This window comes from Trichoplusia ni, chromosome 3 (genome assembly GCF_003590095.1).
Source record: "Trichoplusia ni isolate ovarian cell line Hi5 chromosome 3, tn1, whole genome shotgun sequence".
Lineage (NCBI taxonomy): Eukaryota > Metazoa > Arthropoda > Insecta > Lepidoptera > Noctuidae > Trichoplusia > Trichoplusia ni.
The window spans coordinates 16,117,196-16,136,765 of NC_039480.1; the positions used below are offsets into that span (position 1 = coordinate 16,117,196).

The window sequence follows — 19,570 nt, forward strand, 5'->3', positions numbered from 1 at the left end:
AGCCGGTTTTATAACACATCTTTATCTGGTTTAAAACGTAACCAATGACGCACGTTAATATGTTTTTCTCCTCAAACATAGTTGGCTAAATGTTAATTTGCTCATTCTGTGTGTAAAAGCTCAAATATTAGAGCGCGTCAGCGCCTGCGCACTCCGCGCAGCCTTTTTTCACGGAGAGCAAGTTATGCCTGCGTGCACGCAGTAGCAGTGAACCGATCGCGCGAAGCAGACCGCTTGCGGATCTGCACCAATAATTTCCGCGAATCGCAAATGTTTAGTTCTTAAATCATGGATACAATAATCTCAATAATTTATACCTTACTTATAGTCATTTGCCACAATGCACAAGGACAGAAAAATCAACTGTAAGTAATTATTTACATTTTATTGTTATCGCAGCATGCTTATATTTTGAATCATCTGCATATTTTTTTGGATCATCAATTTGTAGTTTTTAACTGAAAATCTATGCTTATTATCTTATAGGTACATTAGAGTAAAATCTACCAATAAAAATAAAAGTTCTAGCTGCAGTAGAATATTTGTGTCATATAGAATGGGCCAGTTTTCAGTTACCTGAAAAATATGCATCAATAGTAACTTCATTTCCTAGAACTAATTAATTACAATATTTGATTTGTACTTCCTGCATATCTTTATGACGTATCATATTTATAAGTGTCGGTAACGCATTTCGTATGATATCGCTTATAATAATTTTAATCGAGACAAGAGTAGGTACTTAGCTGCCTTAATAGATAGTCGTAAACAAGGGTGCATGCTTGATTGGCGTTAGTGTTATCTATAACCACAGCTATTTCCCACAGAAGATTATCAGGCACATTATGACATGTGAAACTAATTTTAAATGCGTGAACAATGGGCAGTAGGAATACTTATTAGTAGTACCTGCAGTCGCTCGTCACCGCTGAAGACCATACGATACAATAGCTAAATATAAAGATAGTTATCATGATAAACACGTAGCTGCACTAAAAACGGTATAACAATTATTCCAATTTAGAATTTTTATTCATTTATCTATTCAATAAGGTAATTGCTGTTCCTTTTACAAATTAAACATCAATACAATGCACAAAATTAGGTTGTGTTTAGGATTCCTCAAACGTAAAGTCGTCGAAATGTCGTCAACCAGCCTTGGCCGCGGCCCTTGAATGATTTCGACCTCGATCAAACGATTGTGCACTTACTAGATGGCATAAGAAACAATTTATTAGCAGAACTTAAAAATCTAGTGGCAAAACATAAGATAGTTAAATGTGTCGGTAATTAATGCAATAAAAAGCTACGTATGGACGTCGTCTAATCCTACGCGTGCTATGTGATAGGCAATGGCCCACTTATCATCGACGGATGCTAAGGTAGTATAGACGAACTAATCTTACATAGGTACTATATGATTGCGAAACCTAAAAATGGGAACTCGAGAATTTAAAAAACACATTAGAACTATTTCCATTCACTAACGCTTTCGCTACTTTTTCCATTTTCTAAGGTGTAATTCTTATAACACTTTATAACTACCCCTACCGGCCTGTAACCAAGTTAAATTTCTACAGTTGCTGGCGTTAGTAGAAGCTCTCAAACGGGAATAAGAAAGGGTCACTGATAGAATTTCATATATTTTGAATAAACTATTACAGTCTACTTTACAACTTTTTGAAACCCTTTGACCCACTTTTGTCATTTTCATACATTAGAGCGTTTTCCCAAAGATTGCGATTGTCTAAAATTTAGTTTAAGTACTGGCTAGGGGCTGGATAAGGTTAACTTATTTAACCTACTGTTTGGTAACCTACTTATTGACGATTCTTTGCTAGGATAGCGCCTCGCTGTTCGGGTATTATAGTTCTAATGATTCTAGAAAAAAAAATGCCTAATTTTAGCGTAACAATTTTTATTTCTTTATTAGGTACCTACATATATGTATCACACACACCACCTTATTTGATATCCTTTCTGGCACTTAACTAAACATTTGGGTCAATTGCTTATTAACAAAAGATTATTTAATTTTGCATACACGCCGAACCCCTAGTAGGTACTTGAGTAACATTTTTCGGGTACCATAAAACGGGGTGAATATAGTTTGAAGGGAGGAATAGAAAAAAGTGATTTTTTTAGGCTTGCATGAATATCTTCTTACTGAAATACTCGAAGATTTTCGTATTATCTTTATATTTTGTCTTGTTAAACGTCCAAATTAAAAAAATACACTGTTTCTAATCCACCCAAAAAATCCTCTATTTACCCCGTTTTACCGATACCGTTAATACCGTGCCATCAACTTTCATCAGAATAATTCTTACCGATAAAGGGTTAACCTTCGCAGCAGATGTTTCGCGCTGCAGTCTGCATATCAGTAACAGTCGTACACAGGAAAAGTGGTCGTTTTCTGTCGTGCCGTCTGTCTGTATTTGTTCTTATTGTGATAATAATGATCCGTGGTCACGAGGGCTGGGCTTTTCATTAACAGACTCATTATGAATAGGCGGTGATTACTATTTACTCCGGGAAAATATCGAACTCTCGTACGTTCTAGAGAAGTCTTCTAAGATGCAATTACGTTGCGATCATGTGTTCGATTGCGATCATATGTCCCATTTACCGGATTCCTTTTTAATTTCTTCTTTATGATACTATTAGGCAAAATTAATTTTCCTTTTCTTACGCCTTTTTTTCGGATTGGAAATCTTCAATGAAGGATTGACTCCTACTGACTAAACTTACTTAAACTTTCCCGTGTTCATCCCTTTGTGCTTCCACGGGCTTGGGGCCACGGACCCTGTCGAAGACTTTCAGCATGTGCTTACGCCTGTAAGACAATTCGCATATAGTTCACTAATAAATTAGATTTCATTATTTCGATTTTTTAAAAAGAAAGAGGCCCATACCACTCGCCAATTTGTGCAGTCTGTTTTGACTTCCGATTTGGTTTCAAACATCTCTTGCAGCTGACAAAATGACCATTTACCTCTTTCAATAGTAGTAACCATTGTAAAATCCGATATATCGATAATTATATTATTGTCTAGACTTAATCTAAAACTACTAGAAATATTTTTTCCAAGTATTTTCCGGTCACTCTTACGTAGGTACCATTATATCGACGGTTGTAGGTATAAGGAAAGTGAACTAAGAGAGTGATTAGTTTTAATTAGTACTTACTACATAATAATTTAAGTCGTTAATCAACCATTTAAGTACTTTTATAAGAAGTTTTTCAGGGAAACCCTATTACTACCACTTTTTTTTTTTCGGGGTGAAACGCTAATGTCTTCAACCCACGTCGAGGGCACGACGTGGGGATATGTCACGGGATCGCTCGCGCATACTCTGTGCAACTCTGGCTGGCTCTAGTCCTTTGAACTCTTTCTCAAGGGATAGGTGTAAAAAGCCCACCCCTCACTCCTCATAAGCTATTACTACCACCTACTTCATAAACAAATTGATAAATACTACAAGTTGCCTAGTACCTACTGGGTAAAGTTGTTTTTGGAAGTAGGTACTCACTAAATACCTACTACAATAAAAAGTAGTCTAAAAATATTTATACCTATCTGATTCATTCAAATATTCTTAATAATATTTTATTCAGAACCTTGATTAATAGTAACGAATAGTGTCGCATGTAAGTAGGTAACATAAACGTATTAACGCGAAATTAAGTTGCGTGTCGTGAAAAATAAATTTAAGATGAATCACAATATAAAAACATCTGCCGACTATGTTTACGTTTCTTATAAAAGCATTGTTCAGGTATTACCTTACTTTAGACGGATACCGTGTTTCCGGTACACGGATGGCAAAAGAAAGAACATGATCATTAAAAGTCTGACTGTCCCTCCCCCTTAACACAAAGCATAAAGAGTCATTAGAAGATTTCGCATCAGGAAAAAAACCTAATACTTAACTAATTCAAACATAACTAACTAATGACAACTAATTTAAACACACGTATTCTTATCCATTCACGACAAAAGTATGTGTTGCAAGTCTCTCCTCATACGTAGTTTAACAATTTAGAATTTGGTCTCCTATAATTTCTGAAATTCATCTTTCATTGGCCATCCAGAACAACTTTAATAACTGCTTGCCTTACTTTACTTTAAGAGGCGAGATAGATGCTACGTTATATGCACTATGCCTATACCCATGATTCACATTCGGTAAACGCAAATATTTGTGCATCCGCACGCAACCGTATGATTCAAGATTACAATCTCTTGCTACCCTCATCGACTGAAACAACTGCAGTGATAAGCTGGAGAGATCTTTGAATTTCATTAGTAAATAATATAATTCTATAAATAACAGTGTGACGACAGTGATAACGTCGCCTTTTGAAGTGTCTGACAGGTGATATCGAGGTTGTACAATTAGGTGTTCATTGTTTCACTCGTAGAGATAAATGGTAATTATATCTTGAGTAATACTGGCAACTGCTTCCGAAGTTTCCCCTCGCTGTCTACTTACTGATATATACAATTTTGTCACTTATCTTATTTTCGAGTAGGTACTAGAACGAAATTTTCTTTATACTTACTACGGATGTCTTTTAGGCATAGGCAATGGTAATATTTTCTTTTTCTGTGTCCGTCTCGTAGTTTCTTATGTCCTGCAAACAGTCAATTAATGTTTATTCAAATAACAGTGAATGGAACTTACGCGTGACGTCACCATTGTGTACAAATTTTACGAAATGGTTTCGTCACAACAAGCGTCGTCTTCTAAACTTTTAAGCAGGTTACGTTGCTTTTTTTGTGTATTTCAGATAAAGGCAAAAATACGTGTCTCATACTTCTTAATTTTATTTAACTGATGGCAATAGATTTTCTTTACATACTCCGTCATAAATCCTTACATAATGACACACAAAAATGATGAATTTATAAATAAATACGAGTAGGTCGCGTCTGAAATACAATAATATAAAACAACAAAGTGTGTACTCATTTCAAAGAAGATATTTCAATTTTTATACCTATTCACTTGATAAAAAGTTACAAGAACGGCACTATGACACGGTCCGATAATTGACCGTGACCGCGTGTTGGACATTGTCCATAATTCCGTGTTTAGATAAAATATATTAGTTTAGCTCTATTCTTGGTATGGGTACTTACCTGTACGTCACATTTATCACATCCTCCCCAATATTCCGCCGGCTATTAAAAGCTACTCAAAAGATCTTAAATCGCTACCACGCCTACGCTACATAAAAGGCCTTTCGCGCCCACGCTCTTGATAAGTTAAATGGTCTACTTACTTCTTTATAAGAATCTCTATTCATTGACTTTTTTGCTGACATATCCTGCATTTGAGGAAAATTCATTGAGAGGAAGAGTGAGAGGAAGCAATAGCTGTTTGGAAACATCTATACATTACTAAAATTATAGTTTAATAAACGCGAACTCTATTATCATACTCCGCACTGGGACAAATATATTTTGCTCACTAATACAATTAGTAACGTAAATATTTGACATACTAACAAAAAAATCTCATTTCTCATCATTAGATTCAATTCGGGATAACTTAAAAGATCTGTCTAAACACTGTTGTATCTAAGTTCATTTATAATATTTAACAAAAAATACTTGCTACACCCCTTCCAACTAATCAAGAAAGTGATCAAGGAGACAAAAACTAACCTCCAAAACCAGAATAAATTTAATAAAAACAAAGAAACTGTCTTGTAAGGCTCACCAACAGCTTTTTCAATCAATTAGGTCGTAGGTACTCATTACTTTCACGTATTTAAGCCAACAATGGTTTTTCTAAGTGATAAAACCAATTACAATGCAACTAATTGTCATGATAGAGCGAGGAAGCGAACTGACCTTTTTCCATGTTTTTTTACGTCTCTCAAGGCGCTGATTTAATGGAACTTAGTTGTGGAGCGTTATTTGTATTAAGAAACGTCTTTTACACAATATTCTGGAAAGTATCACTTTAAATTAACACTTTGTGATATAAGAACTTGTGTAGGTAAATGAAGTGATATTAATTTGTAGAGCCTATTTTTTATTATCATATAGTTGATTTTTACAGAGAATTGAGTTGTAGAGACATATTTTTAGATCGAATACGCATTGTTTTTACCAAATCGTGGTTCCAATAATTCAATATAGGACAACCGTATTTAGGACGATAAAAACAAATGCAAACGCAGAATGTAGAGTTCGCTATCACAACATACATTGTATAAATTGATCTGTCATCAATAGAAAGATGTTCTAGTTGTAATAAATAAGGATGTATCACCTGTTAGGTATTCTATTATATACACATGTTATATAATAGAATATATATGTTGAAATATATTATATATGTATTATATTATGTGAACTACATAGTTCTCTGGAGTTTTTGTCCACGTATTAGGTATTATCAGTATTAGTGAGATAACTAATACAATGTCAAGCTAGGTATTATGCAAAATATGTGTGTCCATATATCAGATTACTGTTAGTGATTATATGTCATTATTACCAGCCTTACTTAGACAACCCTTGTATGTGAGGACCATTAGAGGCTGACCTTTTATTGTGCTCATAACAGTTTTAATAATAGGTGTTCGTTTTATACGCCTTTTAATAATATTATAGGTGCTTATATTGGTTCCTACTGCATGAGTTCAGACTTCATGGATATTGTTGAACTCATGGTTAAATTGTGAGTTTCAATAGGCTAACTTATCAGCTCTTGATCTTTAATAAAACTTCGCCAATACTGGAGTAGCAAACCTATACCTACTTGCTGCATTTACTAACTTAAAAAGGGGATCTTGGTGTGTTTTTTTGTCTTTAGTAACCCTAATTATAATCACAAGAGTAATTGCGCAAGACTAAGTTTTTTTTTAATACAAAATCGATGTCCATAGTTTCCAAGAACAATTAGAAAGTTTTTGGAAGTTCCTAGGTTATATAGAGCCTTAGAATTATTAATGCTCGTTAGTTGTAAGTATACCACCTCACGAGTCATGACCTCACGACCTTTCAGAACAGATACAAACGTTGGTAAAACTATTTGTCGCTCATCGAGTTACAATATTAAATTTTTCGTTAATTGTGTGTTTGTGTGTGCGATTAGCGAAATATACAATATCTAAGTGATATTCAAATAAACTAAAAATTGCTGACTAGATTTGATAACTACTTCTTCCAAAAAAACACTTCATAAACCACCTAATAAGAGCTGTAGTAGACTTAAAAAGTATAGTCCTAAAAAATCCCCTCGAGGGGGGGGGGGTGTATATAGGACAAATTATTTATTTAAAAAATCAAAGGGGATTTTTTGTTACTCATAAATATCCTCTATCATCCATCCAATTTATCCACGGGTCTAAAGTGTAATTCTTTCAACATAATAACTAAGAAGTCATTTCAAGATGTTATAGGTTAGTCATAGATGTAGTACAAATCCATTTAATTACAATTGAAAGGACGTTACTCATTAAATGGCAACCAAAACAGAGTGACGCGTCGCCGGTTGCGGTCAACAGTCACATGACTTAGATTCAAGGTGGACCGACCATCGCCAATTAAAGCCACAAACCGAACCACTAATTGATATTTCTATGTATATAATTACCATATTTTTTTAAGAAACAACAATAATGTATCATTTTTTTTAAATTTTAATTGAAATTTGACATTTAATTGAAATACCTTAACAAAATTTGTTTTTTTTTGTAACGTACATTTCCGACGCTATCGAATCAAATCCTTTTGACGTGGGGGTTTTACAAACATTAAAATCAAAAGCACAGAGACAACATGCATTAGGACTCACAAAAAAATCTTGTCCTTCGCTGGGATCCAATTCGGAGCATGTCGCGCATCTTGGGTTTGACTTACCACCGTGCCAGTCGGCTTTCCGCGCAGTCATTTAAAATGCCATTAGCCGAAAACAATAATGAAGAATAGGCGACTAGTAAAAAGACATCATACATGTAATTAATATCACTCTCGAATTCTTAAAAGAATAATCATGACGGAAAGAAGTGGCAGAATCATTACTCATAAACATCTGTTAGTTAAATAGCGTTGCAAAGTGTCACCTATTTTGATGCAGATAGATGCGCGTGCGCCGGCCGCGCGGCGCGGCGTGCCGCTCACACCGACCTTATACGTCGAAGCCGCACGGTATTGTCTACATGAAATGTAAATAAATCTGAACCAATTTCCGAATCGAATTTCCTCTATCCTCGCGTCCTTGTGATTGAGGTAAATGCGCCGGCGCAGCTCTGATCATCTTCACGCCAATTAGTTACAATTGACGTTTCAGTGTTAGCGATTTGGTATCTATAGCAATTTGCCTTGCGTAAGCACTTTAGATTATAATTAAAAGTAATTAAGATGTAGAAAAGTGAGGGTTTTGCTTTAATGCCTTAGGAAATTACGCACTTATCTAAGCAAGAACAAAAATCTTTATCTTTATTAAATACACAATGGAAAACAATAACATTTATAGAAGTACGGTATGAAGGTCTTTTGCCAGATCTATCCTCTGACATGATCTCCTGGAAGCCTGAATTCCCTTCAAAAAATCACTACAGCTTTAATATATATAACATTGTTGCAATATAAACTGCGATTTGCGTCAATCGTCATTTGTAATGAGTGCCTAATTATGTTAATTAGAGAGTTAATATCTAATAAACTTTTTCGTGACTGGTGGAGCGTGACTCCCGGCTAATTTATTTGCGGACCATATTATCCATAATTATTAGCGTACAAATAGGAAATAATGACAAACGTTGGGTCTAATTTTCCTTTTGTGTCCTAAATTAGCGTGTTTCGTTATACTTACGAGTGTAGGTATTCAGTAAACTTATATTAATGAATAAAGTTCGTGATTTGCAGCTTATAAATATTGTGTCAAAACGTTTCCTGAGCGACTGCGAATATTTATTCAATTGGACAGTTAGCAAGTATTCCCAATTTAAGTTTTGTTGCATGTATGCATTTGAATTTATTCCTTCTTTTATTTGTATCCCATTTGACACTTTAGGTAAAATATCTCTACTTTATAAAATTAAATATCCTCTGGTCCAAGTTTGGGTACAAAGTAGCATTTTTTGACCTCAGAGAATATAGACTTAGGCTGACAAACCCTTAAACAGGTTTTATATTTTCTAGCTGTGCAGAAGAAACGGCCCAACAATCTCAACAGCATAACACGTTTTGAACAATTTAATGAACAATAATAACGTAGGTACATATCTGTGAGCATTCGTTTCATTATCGAGAAAGGAAAAAGAAAATTTAAAATTTATGAAAGATTTATTTTAGATAGAGGTGGATTTTAGATATAAAGTGTTTTTATGTGTAAGTCTTTAAAACGTACGCGTTAGCAAACTAGATGCTAGGACAGATAATCAAGCGCCTTCAAATTCGAGACACATAAAACTTTATGGAGGCTTTCAAGGTTGTGAACAGTGATAACATAGTCGTTTTGCTCTTCAAACAAGCCAAGATAGATGGATTGTCGTTAATTAATTACTTGCACCATTATTATTTTTAATTAGGACAAGATCACTTACTTTACCGACAAGGCTTACTAAACTTACTTTGAAATATTCAACGAATAATTACACCCTATTTATATTACAAACGCGAAAGTTTATATATTTGGATGTATGGAAGTTTGTTATTCTTTCACGCAAAAACTGAACGAATTTAGATGAAACTTGGTACAAGGATAGTTTATATCCTGGATCAACATAATATATCTAGTATTTATTCCATTTTTATGTTCCCGTGGGATCGTTTAAGATTTATAGCAGGCGGGCCCGCGGGCACAGCCTGTAAAAAATAAAGCTGAATCATAGACTCCAAGTAGCTTGCTCATGTTTTAAATAAATAAAAATCTGACTATTGAACAGCAAGAAAGCCCTTTGTTCTACAATGTTTAGGTTTTAGGGTGACTTACACCCACCCTTTAGGAAGGTGAGTATTGCGTGAAACATGTCGACCTATGTAACATAAACAATAAAGTTCATGGGTGAAATATGCGCACATAAACTTTGATGCTTTACAAACAAGACTGTTTTTATTATTAAGATTGTGTAATTATAATAATCTTAAAGACAACAATCGTATTATTATAAACTCATGTTTTTAGAAACTATAACAAAGCTTTCATCTGTGCACTTTTACCTCAACTTCGAGGAAAAGGACAGAAGGTAGACACGTAAAAGAATTGTCTTAAGTCATCTTAAAACAAAATTTAAGATCATTTGAAGTCACAAATCTTTAATTACTTCGTTATATGCCTTTTATCTTCATTATTGTCTTAATTAATTACCTTTCTACATAGCGTTACACTTTAAAACAGACGTCACATCTTTATGAGTCAATCTAATTCGCACGCGGCACAATAAATTAATTACGTAATTTACAATGTTTTAGTCATGTTTGTTTGGATGTTGTAAAATTCTTACAATATACCAAGAATAGTAAGTTGAAACCAGTTTATAAAAGACTTTTCATAGACAGTTACAACTCATTTATGTTACTTACTTTGACTAATACGCGTTTATACACAGTAGTCTGATAATAACATAATTATCTTTGTTACAGTCATTAATAATAAATGTTTTATTTATTCAGTGTGTCACTGTTGCTGTAAATCTGAATGAGGTTTAGTTTTTAAGATATGTTTTTATATTTTTTTTATTTATATATCGTATTGAAAACGATACCTACGTCTAAAGAACTATTGCTTCGTCCTATTTGGAAAAAGCAGGCAAAACTTATAAGCTGAATTACCAATTGTGTTCATATGCCTATACCTGGATTCCAAAAATTATTATCTCGGCAATCCGCAGTGAGCTAGCGTGGTGATATTGATCACCACGCTAGCTCAAACCTTCCCAATATGGAAAAAGGACTGTGCCCAGCAGTGGGATGAATATAGGATATTATATTATAACATATTACCTGCCCAATATAATGTAACGACTGTGTTTCTACCTTAAACACCTTAACCAAAGAAAGGTTGGAGACGAAAAGGTAAAATTGAAAATGGTTTTAAAATTAGTGCTTCCCATAGTTTCTTTAATATTTCATAGCAATACCTGGTCTATAATCGTGACGTATGCTTATTTTTACTAAGATATGCACATTGAATTGCCTTAGTTTGTTGACTCTAGGTTTAAAAATGTAGAGTTCGAATACATTTTGCTCAAAAGTCGGGGCTTTAATCAAAGACTACAGATAAACAATTGCAGGTACATAATTGCAGTAATTTCTGTAGATGGCTGAACATTTAAATAAACTTTAGTAGCTACACATAAAATGTAACGGCTAGCGCTAACTGATATGTCGCAGCCATTTAAAATCCATAATTCAGCTAATTCTGTGAAGTATATGCAGTCGGTGAGTGACGTCAGCAGACCAACACTATTATTCATCCAGTGTAGAAATATGACTAGTATATAAAATATTACAATAAGAAAAAACTAAGAAAACATTCACAAAAATAGGTTAAAACAAATATTTTCATAAAACATAATCCTTTCGCTTTTATCTCTTTAATTAGTAAGAAATTTGCCCCAAAACGTTTCATTACGCACGAGATAATGTGAAGATAAACCTTACAAAGATTAAACGAAGTACCGCTGCACAAAAATGTGTACCTACAATGTGTACTGACTTAAGCCAAAATGAGTAAATAGGCAAAGGAAACTGGGATGATAGCGGCCATCGGCAAACGAGGCGCTATTGGTGTTTAACAAATAATTCCTAGGAGGATGCGTAGTTCAAATATCATGCTACGTATAGGATTAAAAGAAAGATAAAGGACCAGAGGGTCTACCACCATGTATTAAAATAATATTATTGTAGTTGTAGAAGTGTGATGGCGATATAAACAGCGTAGAGCGGCATCTCTCTTCTGCACCTTCAAAATATCCTGAAATGAAATCAGTTTCCATTCGTTAATGTACAAAAACTAGCTCTCAGTGCCGGCGTAAGGGCCACTGACACCCCGGGCGAAAATATTGTGGCGCCCACTTGAGGGAAGTAATATCAAGTGTTAGTTTTTTGCTGATCCCAAGTAAAATTATATTAAAAACTTAATCTTTCCTTTTCCACCTCTAGCGTAGAGCACAGTTCTGAGGGTTTGCGCCAGGAGAGGCAAGAGACTCCAACTTCAGACCTTGGCGCCCCCCAGAATTTGTCACCCTGGGCCATCGCCCCATCAGCCCCCCCCCCCCTAACGCCGGCACTGCTAGCTCTACATTTTTACTAGCAATCTCTATACCATTGACATTCCTAAGTTATTGAACCATATCTGTAAAAGTGCATTGTATCAGTGTTCTTACTACAACTTATAGAGCAAACATGCAAGCAAACTATGTAAGTAAGTAGGTAATTAGGATGTACCTAATACCTTTCAGATCGAATAAGAATGTAAAACATATTTAATGTACTCGTAGTCCGCGGCTTAGCGTTAATCTAAGAGTAAATCTTGTGGATATCTCAGAGAATTGGTTCATAATGTTATCAGCGTCCACAAATATTAGCATTGTTGTCGTTAGCAGCTCCTCTCCGACCTTGCCACACCATGGATCCATATATTAAACTGATACTACACGTCTTACGGCAAACAATCGGGTATTGTTATTGAAAAGAGAGTTTGTTTAACACGCAATTGCTGTCACAGTGTGTATACGTGATCGAGCATAGATAAAATTAATAATGAAATACATAACGCCGGTAACGTTACGTTCGTACATTGTTTCCTTAAAATAAAGACACCAAGGAGTCTGTATACCTTGACATGTAGATCTGAGAATTAGTTATTCATCGTGATCTCGTTTGTGGGATCATTCACTTGAAACGTAACGTTTATATCATATTTGTAACATTAACATACAAACAGTATTGTAGATTATACATAATTTTTTAGTTGTTGGGGATGAAATTGTCTCCATCCAGTACAACGTAGAGTTAACACAATTTTCCATTTTAGTAAAGATCCTTTTCAGTGTCTTTATCCCCGTTGAGTGCAATTCGGTCTTGATTCCTTTTCTTCCTTTGATTCCTTGATTCCGTGCAAATAAGTTTCAAATACAAATACAAATACAAAGTCTTTATTCGTAGAACATAGGTAGTAAATAGGTGTTACATCAATGGAAATGACCGCTATGTCTAGCCGGGACCGGCATACAAATATTTTTAGTTTAACACTGAAAATTGAATTTACACTAATTGATAACATAGTAACAAAGTTTCAGATGAACAAATCACCTGCCCTTTTATTCGTTAGTTACCCGCCAGCACATTTATATAGAAATACCTTATTATAAATTAACATTCAAACCAAAGTAAAAAAAGAACAGAATTTTAAAATTTCTTTTACTTAAACATGCAAGAGGAAGAAAGAGCATCTTATTGTAAAGTAGAGGTTTCCTCCTAAATATATTCACGGTCTATTGTTAACCTGTCAGACCCTGAATTTCGCTGCAATCGATACCTATCAGAATTTGAACAATGACAATCTGCCGCGGCCTTGGTTGCGATGGAACACTTCCTTATTGCTAACTTAAACTGAATAATTATGTCAATCGCTTTCATTTTCGGCATTCGCTCCTATTTTTAATGTCGCCTTCTAGAAGAAAATATTTGAACTGAACGAACTATTCCAACAGGGTTGTTAAAGGATTAAGCTGAAGTTATACCTTAAAATCTGGTTTTATATCTAGGTAGCTGTTGGCGGTCATCCCAAATGCCTACTTATTTATTCAGTTAATCTCCTATCATTAGGAGGGCATGAGGTTAACTGTGAACATGGCTTTGCGGTCAGTACCCTAATGAGCCTTATTGATAAATTAAAACACACTATACCTCGCATACGGAGACCGCGGCTCGGCAACCGTAAGGTAGGACGCCCGCCCGCCAGGTGGACCGATGACCTGAGAAAGGTCGCTGGAGGGGACTGGATGCGGAAGGCGGAGGACCGGGTGTTGTGGCGTAAATTGGGAGAGGCCTATGTCCAGCAGTGGACTATGATTGGCTGATTGATTGATTGATTGATACCTCGCATATACTTAGCTAATTACAAAATAAAAATAAAGATTATTTTAAGAAATCTGATTTCATACTACAACCCTATAGATACTAAGAACATACTACAACCATGGCTAACAGTAATCCTTCAAGAACAAACGTCAGTCGTAGCAAGATGTTGTTGTTTATAATTATAATAACCGGCTACTATCCTGATGTGACACGTACAAGGTGTATGAATTATTGATAACGTATCGCACATTAGTGCTAATGGCCACGCTTTTACCCGCGGCGACGGCGGCCTTAGCTGCCAGTACTGTAGACTAGGAATCGGGATAAGGAAAACGATCGATGGCTTAAAATCAATGTTACAAATTTTGCGTGTTGCCCTCGAATGAGGCCGCTAATTGTGTGCGTGAGTCTGACGGTATACGGTACGTGATGAGACGACGAATGATCTATTGTTGTCAAAACTCATGATTATCATCTCGTGCTCGTTAATCGATCATCGTTGACTATACGAAGATCTCGATTATAAGTCATCGAATTAGGACCGTTAGTGCCTGTGCCGATTTAGATTCATATAATTCTCGATCATCATCGACTGTACAAACAGCCGAGTGGTTGTGGCCACCACGCCGAAGCTACTTTTGTACTTCTGATAGCACAACTACACACTACTTCACATGAAATGAATAAATAAAATCACAAATGTATAACAACAAAACTATCTCTATTTCATTTCAGGCTTAGTGTAGCCCCCGATTGTCCGAGCCTGGAGAAGGGAGATATCTACACGCAGTCTGAGTTCCTCGGGCGGCTGGCTCACCAATGCCGCTACGACCGGCTGCTGCTGCCCACCTACCAGACCGGGGACACGGTCTACGTCCACGCCAGCGCCTACGTCTACTTCATACAGCCCGCCGAGGCACATGATCTGGTAAGACTTCGCTTAGCTTGGCAGAGCCACAGGGTCATTATAAACTGGTTCAATTTAAATGTACTTAGTATGAGTGATGTAATCTAGTCCATTTGTTTTTTCAGAATTTCAAACTTCATTTCCTCCTCCAACTTCGATGGACTGATCCCCGATTAGCATACGCGTTGTACTCTCCAGAGAGATCAAGGATTATTGGTGAAAGCGACTTGAGAGAGCGGATATGGGTTCCTCATTTATACATGTCAAACGAGCAGTCTTCCAGCTTGATGGGTACGGACAGTAAGGATGTCCTGATATCAGTCACTCCGGACGGCGAGGTACTCTTCAGCCGGAGAATGCAGGCAGTTCTTTACTGCTGGATGAACTTACAGAAGTTCCCCTTCGATGACCAAACCTGCTCAATGAACCTAGAGAGCTGTAAGTAATACCTACTCGTAGTCATAATACTTTATCTACATTTGTAAACCACATTTGCATTAAACATTGCACATATTTTACCCTATTTGTAATTCTGACTCACAAGTGCGCAAAATATAACAGACAAATGGAATTTCTAAACAAGTTTCCTTCAACTTTAATTCTAGGGAAGTACAACGCGTCCATCTTACGACTGATGTGGGAAAAGAACAACCCGGTGCGTTTGTCATCGGAACTCCATCTGACGGAATACTCACTACTGGATTTTTGGACCAATGAATCTGTTGTACGTGGAGATATTGAGAACATGCGTCTCGGCGGAGGTAGATGTAATGTCAATTTTCTATGTTTGTGACGTCTTAATTTCTTGGGTACTATTTCCTCTAACACCTATTAACCTTTTATGAATGTTATCGTTTCAGCTGGAAATTACAGCGCTCTGAAGTTCACGTTCAAACTGGGCCGTGAGGTCGGCTACTATCTCATGGATTACTTCATTCCATCCATGATGATTGTGGCCATGTCATGGGTAACATTCTGGTTACAAGCGGATGCATCAGCTCCAAGAATCACATTAGGTACGGAAAAAATAACTTGTTTAAGAAATACCCTGTGAGCTAAATGAGGACCAGACAAATATTTATAAAATGTTTTGTCTCGTTCTAGGTACCAGCACCATGTTATCATTCATCACATTGGCGTCATCACAAGCGAAGACTCTACCGAAGGTGTCGTACATCAAAGCAAGTGAAATTTGGTTCCTGGGTTGCATAGGATTCATCTTCTCAGCTTTAGTAGAATTTGCCTTTGTCAATACTATCTGGCGTAGAAAGTAAGTTGTCACATTTTTTTACATAGATTCAATACCTTTTTTTGTTTACCCATTGGAAAACCATATGGACTTTCTTCGCCCTAGGGTAAGTGAAAGGGTTCTACCCCTTTTCCGTTCCTTGTTGTCGGGAGCCAAGCGGGAACGCTCTCGCAAACTACCGCGAACATATAGTTTCGTTACCTAAACCAATCGGGTTTGGAATATAATTGTCTTGAATATAATAAGGAAATCAAGTCCGAATCTCGATATACTTAATACCTTCAACAGTACGCTCAGGCCTAAAATGGGCCACTATACAACGGCTCTAAACATACTTACTTTTCTTATAAAGGAAAGCGGTAAGCTTGAAGAAGGTGAACAGCAAGTACATATTGAAGAGCACGCTGACGCCGCGGCTGGCGCGCAAGGAGTTGCAGAAGGAGCTGCAGGAGTCGTCGCCGCAGCTCAGCAAGTCGCGCTCGTGCTCGTCTCTCAACCAGGAGACCAGCAGCGACCCGGCCGGGCCCGGCTACAACAACTACCTGACCGTACACGTACGTATCTTGCTATAAACGATGGTTATTTTGATTAAGGGAAGTTGTTTGATAAAGAAACGTCTAATTAAACGGTTTGTAATGATTCAATTGATCAAGGGGTAGATATCGATAGACGTAGATAGGGATAGACGGGGGATATTTGATTAACTGATTTCCAAAATTGTTCAAAATTTTATTAGGCTCAGAAACTACACACTATATTTTTTTGCGAATATAAAAGTAGAATGTGAAATCAGTACCCCTGTATTTAAATATTTAAAATATTGTTTCCATAAGTTATCATCACATTTAAAAAATATTACTGGGTCATCAATATTCTTTTCCGAATTATTTAATAGCTATTGTTAGCCATCAGATTAGGCAATAGGCTTCACGCGTTGATTTTCTAATATGTTATATCGTATTTACTGACACATCTTTTGCACAGAACTCTGTTTAAAATATTGCCCACATTATCACCTGAGCTTAGCCAGCCTAGATTAGCATAATTTCTAGACATAAAATTAATGTTTCACACTTCTCTTAATGCTACAATGGTGCGAGGCGACAAGGTAAATTACATTTCATTGTTATATAAATGGTAATTAACAAATAATGAATTGTTTCATATTAGTTCCATTTTTATAATTTGATACAAATTTATACAAATAGGTTCGTGGATCACAATCATGTTAATAAAGCCGTGACTAAATGTTATTAACATCTGAAATAAGTTTTACCGAACGTACCTATTTAAGATTATGAACAATTTATAATGAAGCAGTAAACCGGTAACAGGGCAAGTCGGTCATCTATTAAACGTTTGTAGGTAAATAGATAAATCAAACGATTCATAACCATTCCATGAGTAAAAATCGTAGCATGAGGAAGCGGAAACATTTTCCCTTATGGTAATATTGTGCAACCGTCAAGTTATACACGCGAGGATGTTTAATGTAACAATCATCGATATCTCTCGATCACATCTCTCTCGATCACATCTCTCTCAAGGAATTCATTAAAGGGGTGTAAGGTTTTTTCATATAAGGTCCAAGTTTCTATAACATTACTTGAATTTAGAAGGAAGGTTTTTCAGTTTAATCAATGCGCCCTAGGTATAAAGTTTGTTTGGACACGTCGATTAAAAGTAAATCATTGATACCGTGTTTATAGAACCCTCATAATCCACTCTGAGGGTTCTTCAAACACAAACGTCGAATATAGCATATACAACCTACCTAACCCTATACAACCTACCATTAAATGACAAATTCATCCAACGCCATTATTACAATCGGCTGTATAATTTTCCAGAGCTTCCCGTCTGCCATGAACCTGCCAACGATCACGACGCAGAGCTTCGACGACCTCATCGGGCAGGGGGGCAAGCAGCAGCAGGGCCACGGCAGCGAGGGGTCCGACGAGCCCCCCAAGCACACCTGGACCACCATGACCCCGCAGGAAATCGCCACGTGGATCGACAAACGATCGAGGATCATGTTCCCCCTTCTCTTCATCCTGTTCAACATCATATACTGGACATTCGTTTATTGTCTATAAATCGACGTTTTATACTTACACAGCTCGTGTAATTCCAGTCAATTTAGTATTAAAGTCCATTGATATGATTAGTCAGTGGTGTACGCGTACTGATGTTTCATCGGGAAACATCGTGCCGGTAAAGGTAAACAAGTTTTGCGGTTTGTCGGTCAAAACTTTGTTCTAGCACTAACTTTAAGTGGCCATAATAAATGTATTCGATAACCTTAAGGACAATATAATTGTCCTCATTATTGCCAATCAGCAAAACTTGCCTAATAAGTGATTACGTAAGGCGTTACAGGCACTTACGATCTATCGACTGCCACAGGAACTTCATGAAATGAGATTATAACTTTTTCATCTCAATACATTAATTAAAACGGTGATCTGATGGTAGAATATTTTTATGTTTATATTTTAGCCATAATATGCAGTCCTATTAAATTAGCATAGTAATGGCACAAAACTTAGTTATTTATTAGTATACGTCCATAAATGATTATGAACAAAATAGATAGTTAGATGTCGTATGTATAAGTAGATATGAACATTCCTATCGAAGGGAGTAACTAAGTTGTATTTTTTATTAAATTACATTACAATAATATATTTAAAATAAGTTTCAATATATTTATTTGGTATTTAAGTATTTTAATTTACCAAATTGAACAGTCATCTCAAGGTTGTTGTTAATAATGATGAGATTAGTCAATTTAAGTCAAGTACTATAACATTCAAGGCAGTATTATTACCAAGTAGGTACAGTAGTCAATGTACCTACCCGTTTGTTAGCTGGCGTTTTAGGTTTTTCGAGTAAAATGTTTTGATAATGGTACTATGCCTGAATTATTTATAATAGTTTAATTTACTTCTATAATTTATTATTATTTATATTCGCTATATTATTTAAAATGATAAGAACGTCCAGAATACACAACGAATCACGACGGTCGGTATTATAAAACTTTTATAAGTGTTTACTTAAACGAAATAAAACCTATAAGGTTTCATTTGTAAGTATTATTACACAATTTTATTTATATTTAAGTGCCTTAAAGAGATTATATTTTTAGAATAAGCATGTTTATTGTAATTTGTAGCTAGATGCTGTTTGTAATCTCAATAATATAAAACTCGAATCATCTTTGCGTTTATTACTGGTTTGCATTACGTTTATTTTCCTTCGACAGGTAAATGGAGATATTCACTTAGTTATTATTCAGTCGGTGTGTCATCGCTTCTATTTTAAAGACTTTGTCGTCAACACGTTTATCACGCACAC

General features: G+C 35.8%; 1 protein-coding gene across 2 annotated transcripts; it reads left to right on the forward strand.

Moving 5' to 3' along the window:
• The first annotated feature begins 125 nt into the window (after nt 1–125).
• On the forward strand, nt 126–19,432 carry LOC113492154 (glycine receptor subunit alphaZ1-like). Of its 2 annotated transcripts, none has more exons than XM_026869493.1 (8): nt 126–365; nt 14,790–14,982; nt 15,087–15,399; nt 15,567–15,722; nt 15,822–15,977; nt 16,066–16,231; nt 16,563–16,764; nt 18,061–19,432. In XM_026869493.1, exons 1-8 carry the CDS (start codon nt 289–291, stop codon nt 18,304–18,306), a joined length of 1,509 nt encoding a protein of 502 aa, XP_026725294.1. In that variant the 5' UTR covers nt 126–288; the 3' UTR covers nt 18,307–19,432. The 2 variants fall into 2 exon arrangements, with proteins under 2 accessions (XP_026725294.1, XP_026725293.1); XM_026869492.1 differs by having other exon boundaries at nt 128–365; nt 15,567–15,728.
• Nucleotides 19,433–19,570: the final 138 nt, after the last annotated feature.